This window comes from Drosophila guanche, unplaced genomic scaffold (genome assembly GCF_900245975.1).
Source record: "Drosophila guanche unplaced genomic scaffold, DGUA_6, whole genome shotgun sequence".
Taxonomy (NCBI): Eukaryota; Metazoa; Arthropoda; class Insecta; order Diptera; family Drosophilidae; genus Drosophila; species Drosophila guanche.
The window spans coordinates 2,247,047-2,270,387 of NW_022995749.1; the positions used below are offsets into that span (position 1 = coordinate 2,247,047).

The 23,341-nt window shown below is 46.3% G+C and overlaps 2 protein-coding genes across 3 annotated transcripts in view; one reads left to right on the forward strand and one right to left on the reverse strand.

Annotated features, from left to right (window-relative positions):
• Positions 1-530: 530 nt before the first annotated feature.
• Positions 531-23,341, reverse strand: part of LOC117585717 (mushroom body large-type Kenyon cell-specific protein 1) — a 49,862-nt gene continuing 27,051 nt past the window's right edge. For both annotated transcript variants that reach the window (XM_034275354.1, XM_034275355.1), the window contains exons 2-5: positions 11,736-11,960; positions 11,442-11,665; positions 10,932-11,380; positions 531-3,430 (exon numbers count right to left, since the gene is read on the reverse strand). In XM_034275354.1, coding sequence (XP_034131245.1) covers positions 607-3,430; positions 10,932-11,380; positions 11,442-11,665; positions 11,736-11,960 — 3,722 coding nt within the window. In that variant the 3' untranslated portion in view covers positions 531-606. The remainder of the gene's footprint in view (positions 3,431-10,931; positions 11,381-11,441; positions 11,666-11,735; positions 11,961-23,341) is intronic.
• Positions 17,713-18,404, forward strand: LOC117585718 (ras-related protein Ral-a-like). Its single transcript, XM_034275357.1, has one exon. The coding sequence runs from the start codon at positions 17,756-17,758 to the stop codon at positions 18,344-18,346; it is 591 nt and encodes a 196-aa protein (XP_034131248.1). The 5' UTR covers positions 17,713-17,755; the 3' UTR covers positions 18,347-18,404.

The following is a 23,341-nucleotide window of genomic DNA, read 5'->3' on the forward strand; positions in this document are numbered from 1 at the left end:
TTTTCTGTTTTATTCTGTATTCCCTTTGGACTGTTTTCTGTTTAATAAAAATATATACACATATATTATCAATCAACCGAGGAAAATGTCATAAAAAATGCAAAATGAAAATGGTTCTTGCTCAGTTTTTGTTGGTCTTTAGCTTGTTTAACGCTCAGTTTCTTAATAGATGTCTTTCTTAGTTTTTGGTTTTTGCTAAGAAAGTTGTTTGTGTTTGTGTTTGTTTTTGTTTTTGTTTTTGTTTTGTACAAGAGAATGCCTATTTGTCGATTGTCAAAAACGAAACAAAAATACACATATGTATGCACGCACACTCCGCGCCATAATTGTATGTTTTGTCTTTGTTTGTTTCTTGCTGTTTTTCTATGCGGAACGCAGGGAGGGGGGTTTCCGCTTTTATACATATTTAATTATGTTAGATATATACTTTTATGTACTATAAAAATGTTGCTTAATTTGGTTTGCTTTACTCCCCGGACACCCTGTCTGATCCTGGCCGATCCCTGATCCTGGTCCTTCCTGTCCCTTTGTTTGTATTCTTTAGAAGCTATAGTAGTGTGTGGCCAGCGGCGGCCAGGCAAATGCTGGCCTTGCCATCGACTGATCCTATAACTGCTGCTGCTCCAGCTGCTCGGCCTTAATCTGGGCCAGCTTCTCGTGCAATATGGAGCCGCCACCGCCGACGCCGACGCCGACGCCGCTGCTGCTGCAGGCAGGACTGCGGTTGCGACTAGGACAGGGATTGGGACTGCCACTGGGATTGGGACTGGGACTGGGCAGAGTCGTCTCGCCCTCACCGTCACCATCGTTCTGGCTGCTGCTGCTGTTGCTCCCATTGAGATCCATCATTTTGTTGTGCCTGTGCCTGTGCCTGTGCCTACTCTGCTCGCTCTTTAGCGAGCTGGCATCCGTGGCATCCGAGTCCCTGGAGGTCATTCGGCTCCTTCCGTTTCCATTGTTGTTGCTGTTGCCGTTGTTGTTGTTGCTGCTGCTGCTCTTGTTCTTGTTGTGCGCCAGATCGCTATTGTTGTTGTTGTTGTTGCTGGAATGATCATGATCGCGCTCCCTTTCCCTCTCCCTCTCCCTCTCTCTCTCATCATCGCTGCTGGCACTATCCGCACTCAGACGCTCCCTCTTGATATCCGCATAGACGCCCAAGGGACTCGCCGATCGCTTAATCCGTTCCCCACCACCACCGCTCGAACAGGTGGCCCTGTAGTCGTTGCTCTGATTATTCGTGAACGGCAGGGGCGTCTTATTCACCAGCAGCTGATCGAGCAGCGCATTGCCATGGCCATGACCCAATCCATGGCCCAGGGCGTGTCCGTTGCTGCTGCTGCTGCTGCCGCTCCCGTTTCCATTCCCATCGCCGGACGACTGCAGAGTCTTGCGGATGATGCCATCGTACATGTGTTCGGCTATTTCCAGGGCGCTGTTCATGGGTCGCTCATGGGCGTTCGACTGGCTCGTCTGCTGGCGCATGGCCTCCGCCATGCGGTGCAGATCCATGCCAAACGCGCTGCCGGCATTCGGCTGGGCCCAGAACATATTTGACTGAAAGGCCAAGGACTGCGGTCCAGCCCCATCGAAGAGCGGCAGCTTGAGTCCGTTGGGTGCCGTTGCTGAGGCCGCTGCTGCTGCTGCCGCCGCTGCTGCCGCTGCCGCCTGGGAGGAGGAATTGCTCTTGAGGGCATTGCTCAGCTTGGATCCGCCGACGCCATGGTGGTTGCCCGTGTGGTTGATGTGGTTCCCCGGCTTCAGCTTTTCCTGACAAACCTTGTTGGCGGGTCCCGTCAGACCGACCAGGTCTGGCTGTGGCTTGGGTTCGCGCTTGCGTGGCCGCATCAAGTGCCGCTCCTTCACTTTGTACTCCAGCGTGGAGTGTGGCACGCCGTAGTAGCTCCCAGCCCGATGCACGGACATCTCGCCCCGCTGCACCGCCTTGACGGCCTCCACCAGGCTGTCCCGATCGTAGTTGCGGTACTTGCCACGCTTGGGACGCGTTCCTTTGCCCGCTGCCAGGGCAGCCGCCTCCTGAGCACTCAGCTGCGCCTGATGGGAGTGCGCCGCAGCTGCTGCTGCATGATGACCGGCGGGCAGGTGCGCATGGTGGTGCTGGTGCTGGTGCTGGGAGAGCAGGTTCGGCGATGCTCCGAAGCGGGAGGTGTCCGTGCCGCCAATGATCTTGGCCACCGAAATGCTGGGCTTCTTGTAGCTGCTGCTGCTGTTGTTGCCGGAGGCTGGCCCATTGTTGCTGCAATCACTGCCGGCGCTAGTGCTGCCGTTCCGCAGGCTGCTGCTGGATGTGGCCGCCGCTATTGCCGCTGCCTCCTGGCTGCTCTGCTCGTTGATCTGCCGCTGGATGTTGCTGGCCATCATTTTCTGGATGGAGGTGGGCGAGGCCGAGAGCAGGCCGGCAGCGGCGGCACTGGCGCTGCTGTTGGACACCGCGGCAGCCAGCATCGGCGAGGCCGAGTGTGGACTGTGCTCTCTGCCCCCGTTCCGATTGCTGTTGGAGTGGGAGCTGTGATTGTTGTGGTGGTGATGGTGATGTGGGTGCTGTTGCTGCTGCTGCTGCTGCTGCTGTTGGTGGTGGTTGAGGTTGTGGCTGTGGCTGTGGCTGATGCTGGGCGAGTTGCTGACCGGTCCGCTGACCTTGAAGGACGGAATCTTCAGTATGGGATCCTCGCTGGCCTCATTGGGATCCAGGGAGGAGCTCGTCTCGGGCGTTTCAGACTTTGGTAGGCGATGATGAAAGGCATTCAATTGCTGCTGGTGCTGATGTTGCTGCTGCTGGAGGAGCAGGCTGGCGGCATTGCCATTGCTGCTCTCCTGCTGACTGGCGGCCAGCAGGTTGATGAGCGCCTCGTTCATAATGCCTCCGGAATTGGCCACCAACAGGCCTTTGATCAGTTCCCCCACCGTTTGGGTCTCGTCCAGCTTTGGCATCACACCGATGCCAGCCGCCAGCATGAGAGTGTGCATCAGAACAGTGCCATCGATGGGGATTGGCAGGCCACCAGGAGCCACCGCATTGGCGGGTCCTGCATGCCTTGAAAGCTTCGGCGAGTGGTGTCCCCCACTCTCCAGATCCTCTCCCAAATCCTCGCTGCCATTGTGCTCGGACAGGTGGGTGCTAAGTTTGCGAAGCTGCTCCGTAGCCGCGATGCGTTGGCTAAAGTCTGGATAGGGCGGTGCTGGGGTGGAAGCGTTGCTGTCCACCTCAGCCTCGTCTGCAGAGTCCTCCGGCTCTTCCGGCTCTTCCTGCTCGAGCTCGTGGTGCGCCAGCTTGTTTATCAGGCTGGAGCGGGTCGCCTTGCGGGGTTCCAACTTGTTGGCCATCACATCCTGCAGGGCCCGGTTCAGGTCCTCCTCGCTGTAGGCCCTTCGCCCCGACGAAGGCGTGGGCGTGGGACAGTCCGAGAGGGCTCTGTAAGCAGAGGGGAATGCAGTTAGTTGTGATGACAAATCAATATAAATTTCGAAAGGCTTTTAGCTAACAACTAATAAAGAACTCAGCTTTAATAAGATTTCTATATGGCAGTGTAATAAATGAGAAGGAGTCCTCGCACCATTTGGCTCAATCCAAGCTTGATCCTGCAAGTCAATCATCCTTCACCCACCAGATATTTTCAACAGTGACTTTTGGGGCTCGAGGGTAGTATTTTTTGGCAGCACCATCAAAGGACCATCAAAGCCACTTCCCGCCTTTTTTTGTTGTATTTCGTTTGGCTTAGAAAAGTTCTCTCCCTTTTTTCGGCACTCTTTTTCTGAACAGTCGCAAACACTCACACGCACACACACACACAGTGACACAGAGTGTGGAGGACTGACAATGAGTGCTTCTTAAATGTCTACATCAGGCCAAAAGGAAGCTGAAAGAAGGACACGCGGACGACGCCTGGGTGTCAAAGGCAACGGCAAGAATGTGCCCTGCCACACAATCATTTTTTGTGCTCCCTGCTTTTTCGGGTGCAGCAGAGACAAAAGATGACAACCCAAAAGGAGTCTGGCAGGAGCTGGGAAAGACAAAGAATGGGTTCCGGGTTGCGACAGGGTATGAGGTAGAAGAGGCCAGGGACCAAGCATGTTTTTGAAGTTCATTAGACGAATATCAAAAGAAGAACAGACAGCAACAAAAATATCAATCAAAGACTTGGGGATACCGAAGACGCAAATACCCTTGACTAATCATTTGAAACAATGTTCGAAAATCCTTGCAAGAGCTGATCCATGAAGTAAATCAGAGATTTTAGTTAATGAAATAGTGAAGCCCTTTCCAAGGCAAGAGCAGAAAAAGTCATCGAGAGTTCACTCTCTCCGCTGCGTGACATTGTTTTTCTCAAAAGAAATATACCATCTTCAAGGGTATTGCAAACGACAAACAAATAATGAGAGAAATGGCAAATTTTCCAACAAAAAAAGTACCAAAACCATTTTCACTTAATGCCAACGCGAGTCCAAGCCAAGCGCTGACTTGATGGGGCGCACGTTTGGAGAAATCTTACCGCCCGCCCCTTCCACTCTAAAACCTCCCCCCCCCCCCAACCTCCCTTCCCAGGAAATGGCAACTTTTGTGCTGAAGCAACAACAACAACAACAGCAACAAGAACAACATCATCAGAAGCCGTACGAAATATTTCTTTTCTTTATGCGCAACCAGAAAACGAGACGAGCTCGAGACCCTCTCTTTTTTTCGTGGGTTGCAGGGGACATTGCACCGACAGACTGTTGTCGGCTGAGACAGAGAAAGGCACACATACAAACATACACACAAATACATACAAATAGAGAAAGAGATGGGTAGACAGAACGCACAGCACAGCACAGCACAGCACAGCTTCTTTGGGCGCCCTTCGCTGGCGAACAACGTGAGACGGCCCTGGCAAAAGTTGATGGCAAAGTCAGAGTATAACATTCTTTTTTTACCCCATTTTTATTTTGGAGGAGTCCTTGCCGCGTCTGGAAAATGTCTGAAAATTGTGCAGACAAAACAAAAAAAAATAAAAAATGGGGAAAACAGCAAGAGGCAGAAGCAGAAGCAGAGGAGGAAAACAGTAGAGGGCCAGTCAGCAGCAGTCAGAGGAGGAAGAATGCTGCAGCAGGGGAAAAGAAAAATGTGGCAGAGAACGCGGCAGCAGGTGGCAGCAGTGAATGTTAAACTGTATGATAGCTGCCGGCGGGCGGAGGCAGAGGCGGAGGCGGAGAGGAAGACCAGCAGCGGGTTCTTGCTCTGGATACGAGGCAGGTGCAAGTGGAGGCGTGGCCCTTTGGCTGACCGTAAGTAAATTGGGGTCTGAGCGTGGGGTTGGGGCTGTGGATGGACCGCGGGCGGGCATCATCATTAAATGGCGACAGTTTTTCGTATTTTTGCTCATTTTGCATGCACAAAATAATTTCTCAAAAAAAAACAGAGAAATTCACAAAAAATGGGAGGGAAAACGCAAAAAAAAAAAGGAAAAGGATGAGGAAAATAATTCGGCATAATTGCCGAAGACCGGCGGCCCCAAACTTTTGGGAGGATGTTGCCCCTCAGCCACCAATCTGCCTCTGCAGCAGCAGCACCAGCACCAGCAGCAGAAGCGAAGGATGGCGCACAAAAATAAATGAAAAATGTCATTTCAATGTCGTTTGGATGTTTTGTTGGTGTCGTTTACCTTTTGGCTGCACTTCAATTGCAATTTGCCACTGCAACAGCCGCTGCCTCGGCTGCTGCAACAGCCCGATTCTCTGCCGCTTCCGCTGCCGTCGCTGCTGCTGCTGTTTCTGTTGCAGTTGTTGTACAACATATCCCTGTATTTGTTGCCGCTGCACACGCATGTGGAGCGCATTCATTTGCACCCAAAAAAAAAAAACATACCCCAAACCCAGACCCGCCGAAAACCAGGTTTTACTGCATCCTGTTCGTTTTTTACTTAAATACTCTTTCGCAAAGGGTAGTGTGATTTTTCAGAAGATTTTGTTGTGCATGATTGAGGAATATTTTCGAGGCTAGTCGTATTACTGATATTACTCTCAATACCATAGGAACCAAGTGAACCATTAATAATAATATTCCTCCATTGCTAGTTCCCAAAACCCAATGTATATGGTCCATAAATTTGAGAACAGCTAATTATTTTCTCCACGGTGCATATACAATTATTTCGTTTCATTAAATGAACTTTGTGAGGGTATTCTCAGCTTTGGTGTCCCCTGGCCTCTTTACCTTCTTCACGTTTTCCGTTGGCGTTTGCAATTTTTCTGACATTTTGTTTTAATTTGTGGCAGCAAAAGGGTTGCTTTTTTTATTCAACGTGTTCCCCTGTGTGTGTGTGTGTGTGTGTTTTTTATACTTTTGCTCTACCAGAGAAATGCATTTTTACTGCCGCGATTTTCGTTGTTGCTGCTGTTGTAAGCGCAATATTGCATTTTTGTCGGTTCATCCCACACCTTTTTATATGCTCTGAACCCATCTATGTACATCCTGCATTCAAATTGGTTAAAATTATATTATTATTAATAAAATATATTTTTTTGAACGACACACTTTATTAGCTTTAATGATCAAGGAAGGTGCTGATTCGAGAGAATTTTCCTGACAGAAGCTTATATTTCGTGTCTTATTTATATTAAAACTCTCTGATAATTCCCTAAAAACCATTTTTATTCATTATGATTTATGATAATTATGATTTTCGCATTTTCAACCAGTGTGTGTTTTTATTTGTATTTTTTTGTTTGGTTTTTTGTGCTGTCTTTCTATTTTGTTGCGTGCAATGCGGCCGCTAAATGTGCCAGTGGCGGAACGAGACTGGTGTGTGGGGAGAGGGGGAAATGTTTGGCATTTGACTGGAGGAATGGAATGTGAGGTTAATGGTTAAGGGTAGGGGGGCTGTTTGGAGGGTTTGTAGCAGGAAGCCGCTGCCGCTGGCTCCAACGAGAGCGCACAATGCCGTCAACTGTCCCCCCCATAGTCGGAGTTTTTTTCGTTTTCGTTTTTTTGTATACACTTTTTGGAAGGTATTCGGATTTTACTTCGATTTTGGAATCGCAGGTCAGAAAACTATGTTTTATATGTGACATATTCATATTCGTTTAGTTCGTGACTGTATTCCCTGTATGCAATATGTTCCCGCGGACTGCTGCCACTGTTGACAACTGTTGACGACTCTCCTTCTACCAAGGGGACTTCAGGTAAAGAGTATTGAAAACTTCGTTCAAGACTTTTTTCTTTCTTTCGGCTCTCTTCTTTTTTTATCATGAATGTATGTGCCTATGAGTGTGTGCGTGTGTTGACAACGTCGAATGCAATTTTGTTAAAAATGCATTAAGTGCATGTGTGTGTGTGCTGTCTCTATATGTGTGTGTGTGTGTGGGTGTGTGTGTTTCGGTATGAATGCAATTGCATGTTGGTTTTTGTTGCCAATGCAGTGGCCCTCCCGGTGCCGGGCCTCGGCCTACACTTGATGCGTGCGCAGGCCACCCAGCACTCCTCTCCCCCTGTCAGATTTACCCCCTGGCAAACCATCACACACACACACACACACACACACACACGTATACTTATGCATGCTCACACATAAGCACAGCCATGCCACACACATCCATGGCAGTTGCATTTTTTCGGAAGATATGCACTCATTTTTTTTCTTTTTTAATTTTCGTCCACCTCTGCTGCTGTTGCTGCCGTTGCGCTGCGCTGCGTTGACGCCTCTGCCCAGCTGCTGCTTCTGGCGCCGCCGCTGCTGCACTCTCATATGCGTTTCATTTTGGTATTTTTTGTTCTTTCTATCTCGTTCATTCACGCTCGTACACAAAATTATTGTACAAAAAAGGAACAGCAACACCGACATTTAAACCGAATCGAGCAGCGGTCATTGAAATGACAAAAAAATTGTGGAATATATCCAAACCAAAAAAAGGAAATGAGTTTTTAAGCAGTGGACGGGGAGGGGGGGAATTAAAAGTATCTGTAAAAGTGGGTGATGGGTTTGGAGATAACCGTTAAAATGTGTTGCACTGCAGAAAAAAACGATAGGAAAATATTATCTTGGGGATCGAGACCTTAGATACCCTTGCAGATCCATCTCCCCGTTGGATGATGATTAGTTGATCAATAAGGATAAGTATAATCAATAAGTGCTCTTTGCTCACTCAAGAGAGATCGCACAGATTAACTCTCAGCTTTACTGCGAGCAGCGCAATTAGTCGCAGACAACCTTAGAAATTAAAAAAAGAGTCTCTGCATAATATTGCACCTCTCACAGGTTAAAAATGCTTCCATCTATAACCTCTAACACGGGGTATAACAATGGCCAGTGCACACGCATTAAGCATTTTTTTGTTGCAGTATTGCAGCGCATTGTATATTTTCCTCTTTTTATTTTTTTTGTTTCCACCATTTTGGGGGGGTTTTTGTTTTTGGGGCCAAATGGTTAACGCAGCCACGACGCAGTCGACGTCATCACTCTATGCCAGTTATTACATTCTCTCAATCTCTCTTTCGCTCCCTCTCTCGCACAGTCTTTGTCTCCCTCTGTGTGTTTTTCGGGGTCCCTGTCTCTCTGCCTCTCAGGGGAGAATTTTTTCGTAAACGAAAAATAATGAATATACACCCAGCGACAATCCCTCTGCCGTTCCCTTTCGTCCACCCCCTTCCGAAAAGTGCATAGAAAAAAGTAGCAAAGAAGAAAGACCAAAAAATACCAAAATGAAAAAAATACACACCCACACACACACACACACCCACACACAAAAAGTAAACGCAGTGTGCAAAAAAAAAAGCGATCGATATGATGCACTCATTTCTGTCTGCTGCGCTGGGCGACGTTGACGCTGCAGCTTCTGCTGCTGCTGCCGCCTGCTTCCAACGCTCTACTTGGAGTGGCGACGCCGTCTCATCATCCTCGGCAGCAGCAGCAGCAGCAGCAGCAGCAGCAGCAGCAGCGGCAGCAGCATCGGCAGCGACAGCCTGAGAAAAAAATCTGTAATAATAAACGCTTGACGAAAAACAGAGGAAAAAAATGCCAAAAATTGCAGCGTCAGTGGCTTTTGTGCTTCAAGTGGTTGAGGGGCTTGAGGGGGTGGTAGAGAAGGTGCCTAGAGGGTGCATTGCCAGGCATAAGTGCATTAGAGGGGTACCCTAGGAGCCAGTAGGGGTTGACTTGCGGTCATCTGGCTTAAGGCTTATTTATGGGTGGTGCACATTGGTCGATCTTTCATAAGAAAACACTTTCATAAACTCGGAACAAGAAATTTTGAAAGCTAGGAATTAGGCTACAAGTAACAGTAGTATTCAATCAATAGACAATCTGTCTTTGTCTAAGCTTTCGTCCTTCAACTGAAACTCTTACACTGGTCGTAAATCTATTCAATCGTTATCCCTCCTCTCCTTGTACATATAACTCCACCCACTGTAACCGCAAACACTTCCTTTTCTCCCACTTATTCATTGCTTTTTTGTATATTTTTCGAAGTTGAAAAAAATGTGTTGTTGTTGTTGTGTTCTGGTGTGTGTAGTGTACTTTTTTTGTGTATGACAATTAAAATAGGTGTACGAGATGGTGCATGGCGGCGGCGACGATGGCGGCTGCTAACAAACACTTGGCCATGCTTTAGACAATAGACAAGGACTGGTGCTTTTGCGGCTCAAGTGGCATCCACCGTTACCGCCCGCTGCCACAGTCGCCGCTGCATCAGCCGGAGAACATACACACAAAAAAGAAAGCGACAAAAATTCGCAACCAAAAACAAAACAAAAAAGAGTAATGACAAAAATTGTGGAGAAGTGCTGGGAAATTATGCACACGACGCCTGGGCTTCCCAGCACTAACAAGGGGATCTGTCGTCTGAAGTAGTATGCCCCAAACACACACACTCTCTTGCGCGCCCCTTCCACTGTCTCTTCCAGAGCCAAAGTAATAATAAAAGGTGCTCCTGAACATTTTAGAGTAATTAAAAAAATGGCAGGACCAAAAAAACCTCACCAAAAGGAGAGCGAATTGAAAAAAAGATTGCGGAACAGCTCAAAGAGTTAAGATGCGGCCACAACACACGCAAAACGGAGTACGTAAATTTATGTATTCTTCATTTCTGCATTCGGTCCTTTTTGTTTTTTTTTTTTGGTAAAACTGCATGCAAATTTATGCGGCATACCCGCCCACCTGCCTAACACGCCTGGTAATTAAGCGGTGGCAGGGGGCCAATGCGATGTGCCACGAGGCGTATGTGTAATTTTCGGCATCGTTTCATAAAGCATACAGAGACTGGAGGGACAGAGAGAGAGAGCAGGACGCACACAGTTGTATAATTGCACAATTTTTACATAGGCATATAACAATAAAGCTTCGGTTGCAGCATCCACACATCCACAGTCTGCTTGCCACAAGTGTGGGTCGGAGTAGGTGACTGCGGGGCTTGCCTGCCCCGTTAAGTATGCTACAATAAGTGCAGTGTCAGAGGCGGCGGGCCAGCAGGCGCCCAAAGTGCAATTATCTCATGTATTGTCTGCCACACGATTCGGTGTTTTTCCTTCTTTTTTGTGTATACATATGCATGTGTGTGTGTGCATATTTTTGTGAGAATTTTGGAATACCCTTTCCAAAGATCGGGCATATGTAGCTAGAAATATTAAGATCTTTTCTTCACACAAAAATAATCATATCAGACGAGTGCCAACTGTAGTTCACTCTCAATCTAAAGTAAGAGTGTTCCAAACTCGTTATGCCACATTGCCGAAATATTAATTTCCACCTTTTTTCTGTTTTTTCGTTTTACATGCATTTTTTTTTTTTGTTATGTATTGTGTTTGGGGCTATTTTTTTGTTAAACATTTTTTGGCGTTTGCGCAGAGATTGCCAGATTTATGTTCCAGTACATGCTTATATATAGGTATATTAAATATATATATTTATAGATGGTATGGAAATGGAGGAATGGAGGGGACTCACCTGATGGACTTTACATCGCCGCTAATCGATGAATTTGGCGATGGCTTGCTGCTAAGATCGAGCGGGGCATCGGCACTGGGACTGGGTGTATCTTTGAGTGCGGGACTGATGGCGGCTGCAGATAGTAGTTCTGAGGTAGTTGGTGTTACCGAGTTATGTTGCGGATGTTGCTGTTGCTGCTGCTGTTGGCTGGCCAGACTGTTCATCAGATTGAAGTCGGCCGCCAACAGTGAGAACTGGGCCAGCTGTGCGGCCATCGAGTCCATTGATGTCATTTTGGCTGCCCGTTGGGTGAGCAGCTTGTACAGTTCCAGGGAGTTGCCGGTACCGGTGCCGGTGCCGGTTGTTGCTATTGCACTTGCAGCAGCAACAATGTTGCGTGCCCCAGACTTGCTGGTGTTGTTGCAGTGTTGTTGCAGCGATGCGCTCGAATTGCTGTCACTGTCGTGCTGCTTGGAATAAGTTTTAGGTTAAGTTGGTGGCCCAAAGAAAGGGTTGCGATCCACTCACTTGACCGTTGTGGTATATGTGGCTTTTACTGCTGGCACTGCAGTTGTGGGTGGCGGGTGCCACCGTTTCGGCCACCAATTGGCCCTGGGCGTTCACCGTTAGCAGGCGACCGTTAACACAGAAATTGCACTTGTCCGACGGTCTCCAATCGTTGGGTTCTGGCGGTGGTGATGGTATACTAATGGGTGTGGCTGTACGTGATGAGCCGTGTGATGTTTGGTTTTCTATAGAATTTACAAGAATATTAATACTCTAGAGAATCCCAAAAGAGTTGAAGATCCTTCGAAGACTTACCAAAATCCTCTTCAATCTGCTGCTCTAAACGGTGGTGGTGGTTCTCTAGTTTACAGTGGTTTCTGTTGCTCTTGTTGTGGTTGCTGTATGGTGCCTCGTCCTCGTCGGAACCGGCTGTAGCTATTGGCTGTTGCTCCTCGATATTCAGTTGGCTGCACGTCGCTTGCTCTTGATAATTTTTCCATTTCCTGCGACCCATAAATTCCTCAGCAACACGTTCTAAGCCTGCAAAAGGTAAAGTGATTGTAAATAAAATTGTAAAAATAAAGACAAATTGATATAAAATTCTTGAGCAGTTTGGTGGGGATTACACAAGTTTGCCCCTAATAGACTATAATTACTGCTGTGGTGGCAATTATTTCAAACAATTTTCCATCACATTTCCATTTGGTTTGGTCTTTTTTTTCGCCTGGGAATTTGTGCAGACAGAAATTACTTAATTGAAATGCAATGCAAGGAAAAAGGTAAAAGAATATAGGCAAAAAAACCAAATGGGTAAAATAAGTATAGGAGAAGAATGTCAGAAAAGAAGCCCAAGGCGAAAGGCAAGCCTAGGGACTTGTACTCTATACTTAGAAAGGGCCCCACACTGCGTATGCTTAATTATCGTGGATCACAAATGTGGAGTTCTGTTCTCCTTCGTGTGGCAATGGAAAATTGATAGATTTGTGTATTTGCATTGCAGCTGCATTTCCTTGCATTTGCTTCCATTTGCTACGGCATATCCTTCGTCTTGGCCAAGCCAACGTCTAATTGCCACAAAAGTTATGCAATTTAATGCAAAGTGCAGGTGGTCGGCCGCTCGCCTTCTGCCAGCGGCCTGGAGAGAGCCCCGCCCACTTCAATGGCCAGGCATGCGTGCCTCAAAAGCAAAAGTTTTGCGCATATGGCAAAAGGCTACGCGTCAACTCACACGAAATGCGAATTAAAAGAAGCAAAACGGGGGAAAAAATGCAACCAGAAGTAGGACAATATTTCAACTAGAAGATACCCCTGGTAATTCGGAAACCATTCAAAAAGTTCTTAAGAAGCAACAAAATGGGCAGAGCAGAATCAAAACGGAGTCCCACACCTGATGGCTATAACATAAATATTCCAGCTAGAAAACAATTTTCCTTAAACGGGGGAGCATCCACAACCTCTTTGCGTCCCTCGTTCTTGGTAAATCTAACCCAAATCATTATAAATACAATACACCCTGCCATATCCTGCCAGTGTAGGGTACATAAAACACACAAGCCAAATTAAATGCGGAAGACAGAGGGTGTGGCCGAACGAGACTTGTGGAGCAGGGGGAATCACGGCAATTGGAACTGCAACTGCAACTGCATTTTGTGGCATTTGTAGTGCATTTCAGCACAAGCCCGAAAAAACTGCACTTGGAACCGGAAGTTGCAAAAAAACAAACAAAAACAAATGAGGGAAATTCTAGCGCCACAGCTAACTAGTATGAGGGGGATGTCCTTGTCGCTGCTTCCACTGCCTCCACTTCCTCCCCTGCATCGTCCTGATTGCGCACAAGTGCGTGCGTACGGTGCGTGCAGCTGCAACTTTGGGGCTGAAGTGGGGCAGCAGCGTGAGGCAGCAACAGCCAACAGCAGCAGGGACAGAGGGGAAGAGGGACGCACTGCAGCTGCAGCTGCTCATTCCGGCGCGAAAGTGGAGCGGCATGTTCAAACTTTTACCGTGTAAAAATTGCATTGCTTTCCCAGTCGCAGTTGCAGCTGCAGTTGCTGTTGTTGCAGCTCCGTTTTTTTAAGCGCTCAAATAAACAGGGTCGTCGTCGTTGTCGTTGTCGTTGTAGCCGTCGCGTCAGCGCTTCGGGGGTTGTGGCCGCCATCAACGTTGCCATCGCAAATTACCGCACCGCACTGTACCGCATGGCCCACCATGTTGCCGCACACGCACCGAAAAACGGCGAAAAAAGAGCGAGGTGAATGCACGCACGGGACTTGCGGAAACTCAAACTTTAAAATGCAACCAGTCCACCAGACCCAGACACATGTACCGCGAAAAAATGCAGGCGAAAATAAAAAATGTTTCACTCGACACTTAAATACTCTTGGTGAAAGGCAAGACACACTAGGTTTAGGTGTAGTAATGAAGCCAAGGCATGGCTAACCCAGCCTGATGCTTCACAAGCATTTCCTTTTATTACGAGAATATTTGTCAACCAATAATTCCAGCTCCATGCATCAGGGTTCATGATCTTTGATCTCTATTTCTCTTCCAGAAAGTGATCTACCACAAACTCCAGCTCTGTATTCCACTGCTCAATTGCGTTCCGGCCAAGCGAATACTCCTACTCGCTTATGCCCTACCTACGCATCTGCGAAATGCAACTAGGGGTTGCAATACCCTGCCACACACACGCACACACAGAATGCTACGCACGCAACGCACAATGTGTCTGCCCAGGCTACAGTGCGAGGTTTTGTCTCTGTTCTAGTATCGGTGTATGTGTGTTTGTGTGTTTGTGTATCTCCCTATGCATGTGGTTGGGCGACACACATTGCGTATGAAGATGACGACGCCGACGGCCGCAAGGCGGGATTTCAATGCTGTTGCAGGCTCTCTCTGTTTCAGGCTCTGGGTCGTCTCGGTCTCGGTTCCCACTATTTTAGATCCCAAGATAAAGGCATATTCATGCATTCATCAACTTTCGAAATCATTCTTATTAGAAGACAAAGATATGTATGAATAAAACTTCTAAAATCTATTAATACTAGAACATTTCATCTTGATTTGATTATTTTTCCAGGGTATTTGTAGCTTCCACCCCAGAAGTTTGCCACCGCACCGCTAGAACTGTCTGACGCGTTGCCTTGCACATTATGCCAGGGCAGCCAGAGCCACAGCCAGTGCCTGAATGTATGCTAAATAGAATTTTTGTAGCGGCTCGTAACTTAAATATTTGTATGCATAGAAGTGCATGTCGTCAGCTCTAGACCCCAGTCTCATACGACCCATACACGAGTGTATTCGAGAGAGAGAGGGAGGGGTTTGCCTTCAAGGCAACGCAACGTGACATGTCGTCAGGTAGGACCCCGGATGGGACTCGGAATCGGGTTTGAGTTTGAGTTCGAGTTCATTTACGGTTTGGATTTAAGTTTGCTTTACGTCTGCCCAAACTGTCAGTTAGTTTGTCTCTCTGCCTGTCTGTCTATCTGTTTGTTTGCTTTGGGGTCGCTGCGGTGCCCCTTCTGTTTGCAAACAAAACAACAAACAAATATACAAACAGACACATGGAGAAGCACATAACAAAAACGAAAGTGCGTTTAATCAAAGTTAGCTATTAAAGCCAAATGCCTGAACTAATTTGTGAATGGGGCCGCAGTGGGGCGTATGATTAATATTCATTTTGTTTGGTCAGGAGCTATCTCTATCCAACTAGAGAAAAAATGAAAAATTAAGCAATTATAAACGGAGGGACACACGTGGATATGCAAATGGCATGCGCCCTGAGAGAGCAAAACAGAGAGAGAGAGAGAGAGAGAGAACGCATGGAAAGTGATAAAAGAAATGAAACAATTTTAAAAATAAAGGAAAAAGGTAAACGAAGACTTAGATACACTTTGCAGATCACTTGAGATGATCGCGAAGATATAATGTTTAAAACCCTTTCATTTTGTACAAAATAATAATCCGATCTCTTGAATTTTCTACTTGTTGCAACTAACTGAAAGGTATAAGCATAGTGGCCAGACTTCCCTGAATATACATGTTGGACTTCCATAACCCTTTAATTCATGCATATTCAACATTTGGTCAAAAATCATTATACCCTGCCCATAAGGGTGAAATAAAAAAAAAAGGAAAAATGAAAAACGAATGGGTGAAAAAATGCAATTATCGATTAATGTACCACATTATATGGCTCACGTACATATATACATAAATACATACACATGTATGTACATATGTGGCAGTTGCAGTCTGGTAGATGGGCCCTTATGTACCACGTACTCACGAGTACATGCTTATATGTACTACAAAAATGCTGTATTTTTCTGCTGCCGGTTGTTGTTGTTGCTGTTTCTGTTGTTGTTGTTATGTCAGCCTCATTGCATTTTATTCAATTCCCATCCTTTAATTTCCTCGAGAGGGCCCGTGGTGTCCTGCTGTCAAGTCGTTTACATAAGCAAATTACTGTAATGATGATACATTATGTACTGTGAAGTGAGGGGAAGAGTTCCAAGTACATAACTTGTCTCTCTCTCCCACACTCGATTGTTGACTGCTGGTGTCATTTGCATTGAAATGTATACAAACACGTACTTATATATATAAGGATATTATTTTTTTTTTGGTGGCATGCAACAGCACACCCTGCCACAAATAGGACCCCTTCGTTCCATTTCCAAGTTTCTGACACAAGACAAACAACCACTACAACAATTTGACATTTCTGCAGAAAGTTTTTTTTGGCGTAATGCGTGCCATAATCTAAATGTCAGAAGTCGAATACGTAATATTACGAATACGCCCCGTAATTTTCCACTCTTTATAAATAGTGAATGGGAATGGAACGTCTCAAGGTGTTGGGTGACAGTTGGCACTGTTCTCAGGCAATTAGAGGTCCTAACTGCGCGTCGATCCAATTTAATTGCTTGGGAGTCAAGAATTTTAGATGCAGCAGAACGTTGCATTTAATTGTACATCCAAACGATTGGAAAATAATCAATTGGTGAATATCTTAGCATTTAGTGCGTCAATGTCTGAAATGATGCAGTTCAGATTGATCCATATAGGTTTAATGATCTCAAAAGCACTTTATTAAAGACTTTGCCTGTTCTATGTCATAAAAACAACTGACTTTAGTTTTAGTACTCCTTAAAGTGCCGTAAAACACCCTTTAAATACTTTTAATTAGAAATTCAACATATTGTGGGTTATTTCTGGTTGCTTCAACGCTGGTTATTTTTGTGCGCCCACCGCGACACGCCATCGTATTTTGCATAATATTTTGAGTTATGTCTAATGTCAACGTACTTCCACTTCCAGCTGGTGAAGGTGGATGGCTTGGGTATCCCTCCATGTGGAGGAGTACTATACTCGTGTATGCAGAAAGAGTGCCAGTGCCAGTGCCAGTGGCAGTGCCGGCCGGCGTCACATATCCTGGGCGCAACAACAAATTGGTCAGAATATGTGCAGCGCAAGGACAACAGAAGAAACAAAAGCCAAAAGTCAGGCAAAGGAAACACAAAAACAAAAAAGCGCAGAAGGAGCGACCAAACTAGAAAGAGGAATGAAAGGCGATGCGTGGAAATGAAATGAACGGTAAGCGGAGTACAGTTTAGCCCTTTTTTTGGGGTTTGGCTGGCCCCTTACGCCTCTTTTTTTTTGTGTGTGTGTATAGGGGGACATGCAACTGGCTACAATTCTGCGTGCTTAGGGGCCGAAAATTGCTAGAAAGGTGGCCAGAACGGGGGTAGCTCTGGAGTGGCAGCAACGTTGAAATGTAAATGAATTGCACTAAATGCGAGGACATACGCAGCACACACACTCACACGGATATACATACACACAGATGAGTGGGACAATTCTAAGCAGGCAGTGTTGACAGGCTCTCGGCTGTCCCACCCCTGAACCATTAGCAACTCTCCTCAACCCCAAATAACCCAGCTCAAAACCTAACCTACCCCAAAAAAGAAATACAGAAAGCGCTGAAAAGAAATGTGTTCAGAAAAGAAGGAGAAGGCTGTGCAGCTGAGGGAAAACTTGTCGCATATGGCAATTTACATACTGACAACATCAATACAGAAGACGCACACATGTAGGAGGAGTGTACTTTCTGTGCTTAGCGAGAGGTATAACGATTTTGATCAGATGTTTGCCCCCGTAAAAATCATTTTCTGATGGATAGTAGATCATTTTCATGGTTCCGATCGAGCGCCGAAATGAATATACGAGTTGTATTTTCTCACTGTTCCGGCAAGTCGGAGTGTAGACTTGTTTAGTCTGTGAAAATGTTGTCAAATTCAGTTACATTTAGTTCAGTCTCCCATTGATTGTCCGGAATGAGTATCCAGAAATCACTTTACAAAGTCGCCATGGTGGGAAGTGGGGATGTGGGGAAGTCCGCCCTAACGCTACAGTTCATGTACAACGAATACGAAGAGGAGTACGAGCCCACCAAGGCGGATATCTACAGGAAGACCATTCAGCTGGATGGTGAGGAAGTACAAATCGATATACTGGACACGGCCAGCCAGGAGGTCTGTGCAGTGATCAGAGATAGTTATTATCGCCGTTCCGATGGTTTCCTCTGCGTCTTCTCGGTCACAAATGAGAAAAGCTTTCAGGCTACCCATGAAATCAGAGAGCTCGTTTTGCTGCTGAAAAACGATGACAGAGTGCCTTTTCTGCTGGTTGGCAACAAAAGCGATTCGAAGGAGGAGCGCAAGGTGCCGCTGAGCGAGTGCCAGGCGACTGCTCAAAAGTGGGGCGTCACCTATGTGGAGACTTCGGCCAAGTTATACCAGAATGTGGATCGAATATTTTTGGATGTAATGCGACAAATAAGATCCAAAAGAGCAGTACATTCGAATGAGCCAAACGGAAGAAGGAAAGCCATGAAAAAGGGGTGGCATAAATGTGCCGTTCTTTAGGAATTGAATAGAAGATAGTTTGCAGTGGCTGCCGGAAGTCTTTATCTATCTGGAGATCATTAGTCTTATTACTTTTAGTTTATTCAGTGTTTACAATCAAAATTAGAATGGTTTCTTTTCATTTACTCTTGTGGAATCTGTGTACTATAGAGAATGCAACACCAAGATGTGTTTTTTTCTTTTCTTTTCAGAGTATCCGTTTGTGTACTCGAACCTTGTGGTGTGTCAATTGTGGCATAGAATCTGCGGCTGTCGTCGGTTTCTGCCTTCGTTTGAGGCACAAATTAGAGGAGGCAGAAGCAACAAATTCGATTGCCTCATTCGGCTCGTCGTTTCGTCTCGATTCGGCCGTCATCTTGTTGTTGCATGAGTCTCTTTTTTTGGCGGGGGTGCATGCCCCCCTCACACACAGACATACACACACACATACACATGTGTGCTCGTGCTATCGTTGTCCCTCTCTAATGCGCTTTCGTATGCACTTTTCGGCCCCGCATGCATTCTGATTGGCTGGCCAAAAAGTTTTCGGCCAAAAAACGAAACACGAAACACGAATTTTGTTTCTTTTGCAGCAATTCCTCGTTTCAATTGCATTTGATTGCATGTTTGTTCAGGTTTTTTAGGGTTTCGAATGGCAAGTGCAGCCGTGCAATTGGTGGAAAGGAAATTGCCATGAATTTGGGCAGTTGGCAGGTTGGCAAGGCAAGGCAGGGCCGGGCAGGGCCCAACTAAAGTTGCCATAATTGATGTGCTAAGTGCTTATGTTGGAGAGACCATAGCCCTCTATGATTTGGTTTCTCGTAATATTGCCAATTGCTAATTGCAGGTGTCGGCAGTGCCGATTGAAGGGTTGCCCCCCTACTTGCTTACCAGCTTACCTTTTTGGGGGACTAACAAGAGTTTGGGCTGGTGCATTTTTGGGCTTGATTGGGGTTCAGTTATGACAGGAAATCTATATGTGGTGCCTGCAGTGGGGTCATGGGGTTCCCTAGCAGTGGATATCGTTGAGCTACGAAGACATATTGATTAATGTTTCAATCAAATTGGGTGGTTCTGGCATTCTGGCATAGCTTATTACCATCCTACAACTCTGTTTAGAAAGTTACCTTCGTTCTGTGTTTATGTCAAAGATTTTCTATTAAAAATATTCCATAAAGTATCTCCAATTAATGCTGTGATTATATTGCAACTGAAATCCCGCTACTTTCTGAAAAAGAAAGTGCCATAATATTAACGATTTGATTATTGCAGCCCCTTCAATTCCCCTTCATTCAATTGGCCTTTTATCACTGCTGCAAACAGTTTTCATAACATTTTCCATTTCTGGTTCTGCTTTACGACCATAATTCCATGCCAAAGCCTGATCTACCAAAAAACGAAGGAAACCCACAAATTTACGGCCCCATAAAAAAACGCAGCGAAGAAACGCAGTCAAATAAATATTCTAAGCAACAACAAAAATGGGAAAAAATATAAAAACTTAGTATATATAAAAATGTTTTTAATATAAATAAAGTTCTGGCCAAAAAGCGACATAAAAAAAGAAACAGAAACGAGCACCAAAGCAGCAGTAGAGCGGGACTGTTGCAGTGGGGGACGAGGCACGGGCAAAATTTATTGAAATGTAAAATGCCGAGAAATGCAATTTCCGCACAAGTAAACTGCTGCAGCCGGCAACAGGAGCAGCAGCAGCAGCAGCAGCAGCAACAATAACCTAGACAATTGCCGAGAGCCACAAAAAATATCAACAAAAAATGGCAGCAAGTAATATGAGTCAGGAGGAAGGGGTAGTGATAGAGGACACCGGAATGGCGACTGCTGGAACAGCAACATCAGTGGCAGCAGAGCCAACAACAAACACAGCCAAAGATGCAACAAAAACAGGTGCACTAGCGGCAACTGCAACAATATGTGCAACAAAGACAGCAACACAACCAAAGCTCCATCATTTAGAGCAGCAGAAGCTGGGGCAGCAATACATGCAACAAACAGCAGCAGCAACAGCAACAACATCACTAATCCAACCAGCAGCCAACAGTCGGGGTGGGGTGAGTGGCTTGTGGGTTGTGGGACCATATACCAGGCGGCATTCAACGGATGGCATAATATCAATGCCACCACATAGCCAAAACATATATACATACATATGTCTATGTGTAAGCGGTAACTGGAGCAGACATGCAACAGGCGGCAGCCAAAAAGTATGCAACAACGCACACAAAAACAAGTGGAGAAATGGGAGAGCCCCTACAAGAGAGAGGAAAAATAAACCGGCTAAACAACTAAAAACTAAACCAATTCATTCGCCCATTCATTCATTCATTGAATTCGGAAATTCAATTTGGTTAGAAAGAGAAAGCCAAGGGATGCGCCACAGCAACAGAGGCAGAGAGAGAGAGAGAGAGGGAGAGAGAGGGAGAGAGAGAGAGAGTGGCATGCAACAATTGTTAACTACACAACGATGTGCAATAAACGTGGCATGGCAGGACAGGCAGACGGCCAGACGGAAGAGAGGGCTGGAGTAAACATTTTATTCATGGATTTAGTTGAATTTACAATGAGCGGTGGAGGGGGGGGAGTGGGGGTGGATTTGTAGCCATGAAAAAGAGCAAATGATGACATGAAATACACAGAGCAGAAACAGGAGAAGAAGGAGGAGCAGCAGAGAAGAGTTCTAGCATCCACAGAGCATTGGCATTTCAATTTAAAAGCCAACAAGTGGCAGCCAAAACTATGCTTCCACAGAGAGATGTTGTGGGGTTGGGGATGTTGCTTCAAGTAACGTCAGAGAGAGAAAGAAGAAGGACGACTGCTGCCACGAAGAAACTGCCATCCTGCCGCACTCAACAGTTGTGTACTCGATGTCCCTTGAATGAGGTACACCACCAGAGAAAGCGCCATACAAGCAGCCACAGAGCCCCAGTCTCCAGTCGCTGTCTTCCGGTTAGACTGTTAACTGGAACTTTGTTTTTGACAGAGAGTCCCGCACCAAAGCAGCCACCAACCTCGTAATAGACAATTTCCGCAGACAAAGCTGCATCAAAAACAGCATCCAGAGACAGAGACAGAAACAGAAACAGAGACAGGGGGCAACACTTAATGGGTGAAGTGTGAATCCAATTTGGAGGCCACTTAAGTGTCCACTTCATGGACCCTGGACACGTGGAAGAAGAGCAGCAACAGCAGCAGCACCCGAAAAACTGCATTCGCTCCATGCACACTCGACTCCTCCATTCATGAATCAACAGCGAAATGATGGCGCTACGTATGCGCGACGTTGTACAGAGTGGAAACACAAAGGCCGAAAGGCAAATGCAAAAACGATAACGAGAATGTGCAGTGGCATCATGGGGGGGAAGGATGAAAAGGAGGATGCCACACCATATGTAGCTAAAAGTCAACAACAAAAAATAGAGCCAAAAAAAAGGAAGAAAAGTGTTGAGTGATGCAACTAATTGCGGAGTCAGTGGGTGTCCTGTGCCTTATGCGGGGATAATTGCGCGGATTGCACACAGATCGCCTTAATCCTTTTAGGCCTGGTCCTGCTCCGCTCCGGGGTCTCCGGGGTCCATGGGTGTTGCAGCTTGCACCCGCCTCAGAGCAAACAACGCATCCAGCCGCACGTCCCACAGTCTGGCAACCACTCATCCACTTGATTGCATTGCCAGGCATCCTCCTGGCATCGTCCGGCAAATGGCGAATGGCGGGGGGGGGAAAAAAAGAGCACAACAAAGAACCAAAAAATGCCATAGTCAAACGGACCGGAGGGGCCTCTGTCAATTCTCTTTTTGCTGGTCTCTTTTTTTTCGCGGCCACAACAGCAACACCTCCCGGATGGATGCAGGATGCAGGATGCAGGACACACAAGCCATGGCCCATGGGCCTGCTACTCCTTTTTTGTTGCGCGCGCGAAAGTTACTTTTTATGGCTGGCAGAAGCTTCGCGGCTGACTGTGATTGTCAGTGATTTGTGTGGCAGTCAGATGGGGCAGGCATATGGGGATAAAGAGAAGAGCCACTGAAGCTGCCAATTGCTGGAGGTTTTATTTTGGGGCAGTGCCAACAAGAGAACACCAAATAGAGTTGCGTTTCAAATGATTGACTAAATTATGGCCAGTCGTGCAGATACGATGTTGAGGTCTTTGTGGACTCAATTGTAGAACCTCTCTAAATACAGATTATTCAACAGACCCTACAGAATGCCTTGGCCTCTGTAACATTCTCTTAGGCATTTTGTGGCACCCATTTATCAAGCTATTATGTGGCCAAGAATAGTAGTTCTTCTCAGCTGTTCTAATGTTCAATCAAAGTCAACGCTTATGTGTCCCGTCATTCGTTTCCAATTTTCGTTTGGTTGTGTGTGATTGTCGATTGTCGTGTTAAATTTCAATCACTTAAGAATGCATTTGTTGTCACTTCCAATGAAAGCGCACGATTTTGCCTTTACAATATGTATATTCCGATCGAATATACAAATATATATAAATATATGTCGGTGGCGGCAGAGAGAGGTTTGCATAAACAAGCCACCGCACCGAGCCGCACACAAAACGAAAACTCAAATCAAAAGGCAGCTTTGGGAAACCTTGAATCAATTGATCCAGAACGCAAAAAGCGAGCAAGAAAATACGAAAACTTGGACAAGCCCCCCCCTACCCACCAACCCCCCCTCTCTGTGTTCGCCAAAATAAATTAGAATTGAACTTGTGCTGCGCCATATTTGGTTACAATTTGAGCGCTTAATTCCGCATACGTAGAGCCAGACAGAGACCCGATCAGCGGCCCCCCCATCAGATCGGATGCGAGAAGTACGAGCGGTGCAGAGTGGTGCAGTGGTGCTGCGGTGCAGTGGTGGTGCTTAAGGGGCAGCAGCATGAGGCGTGTGTGGGCTCTCGAGGGTGTGGAACAACGCCGACGGGGCTTGGCAACGTGTCGCATTCGCCTTATGCATTTCTAGCTAAATATATTTAATTTATTTACTTTTATTTTTTGTCGT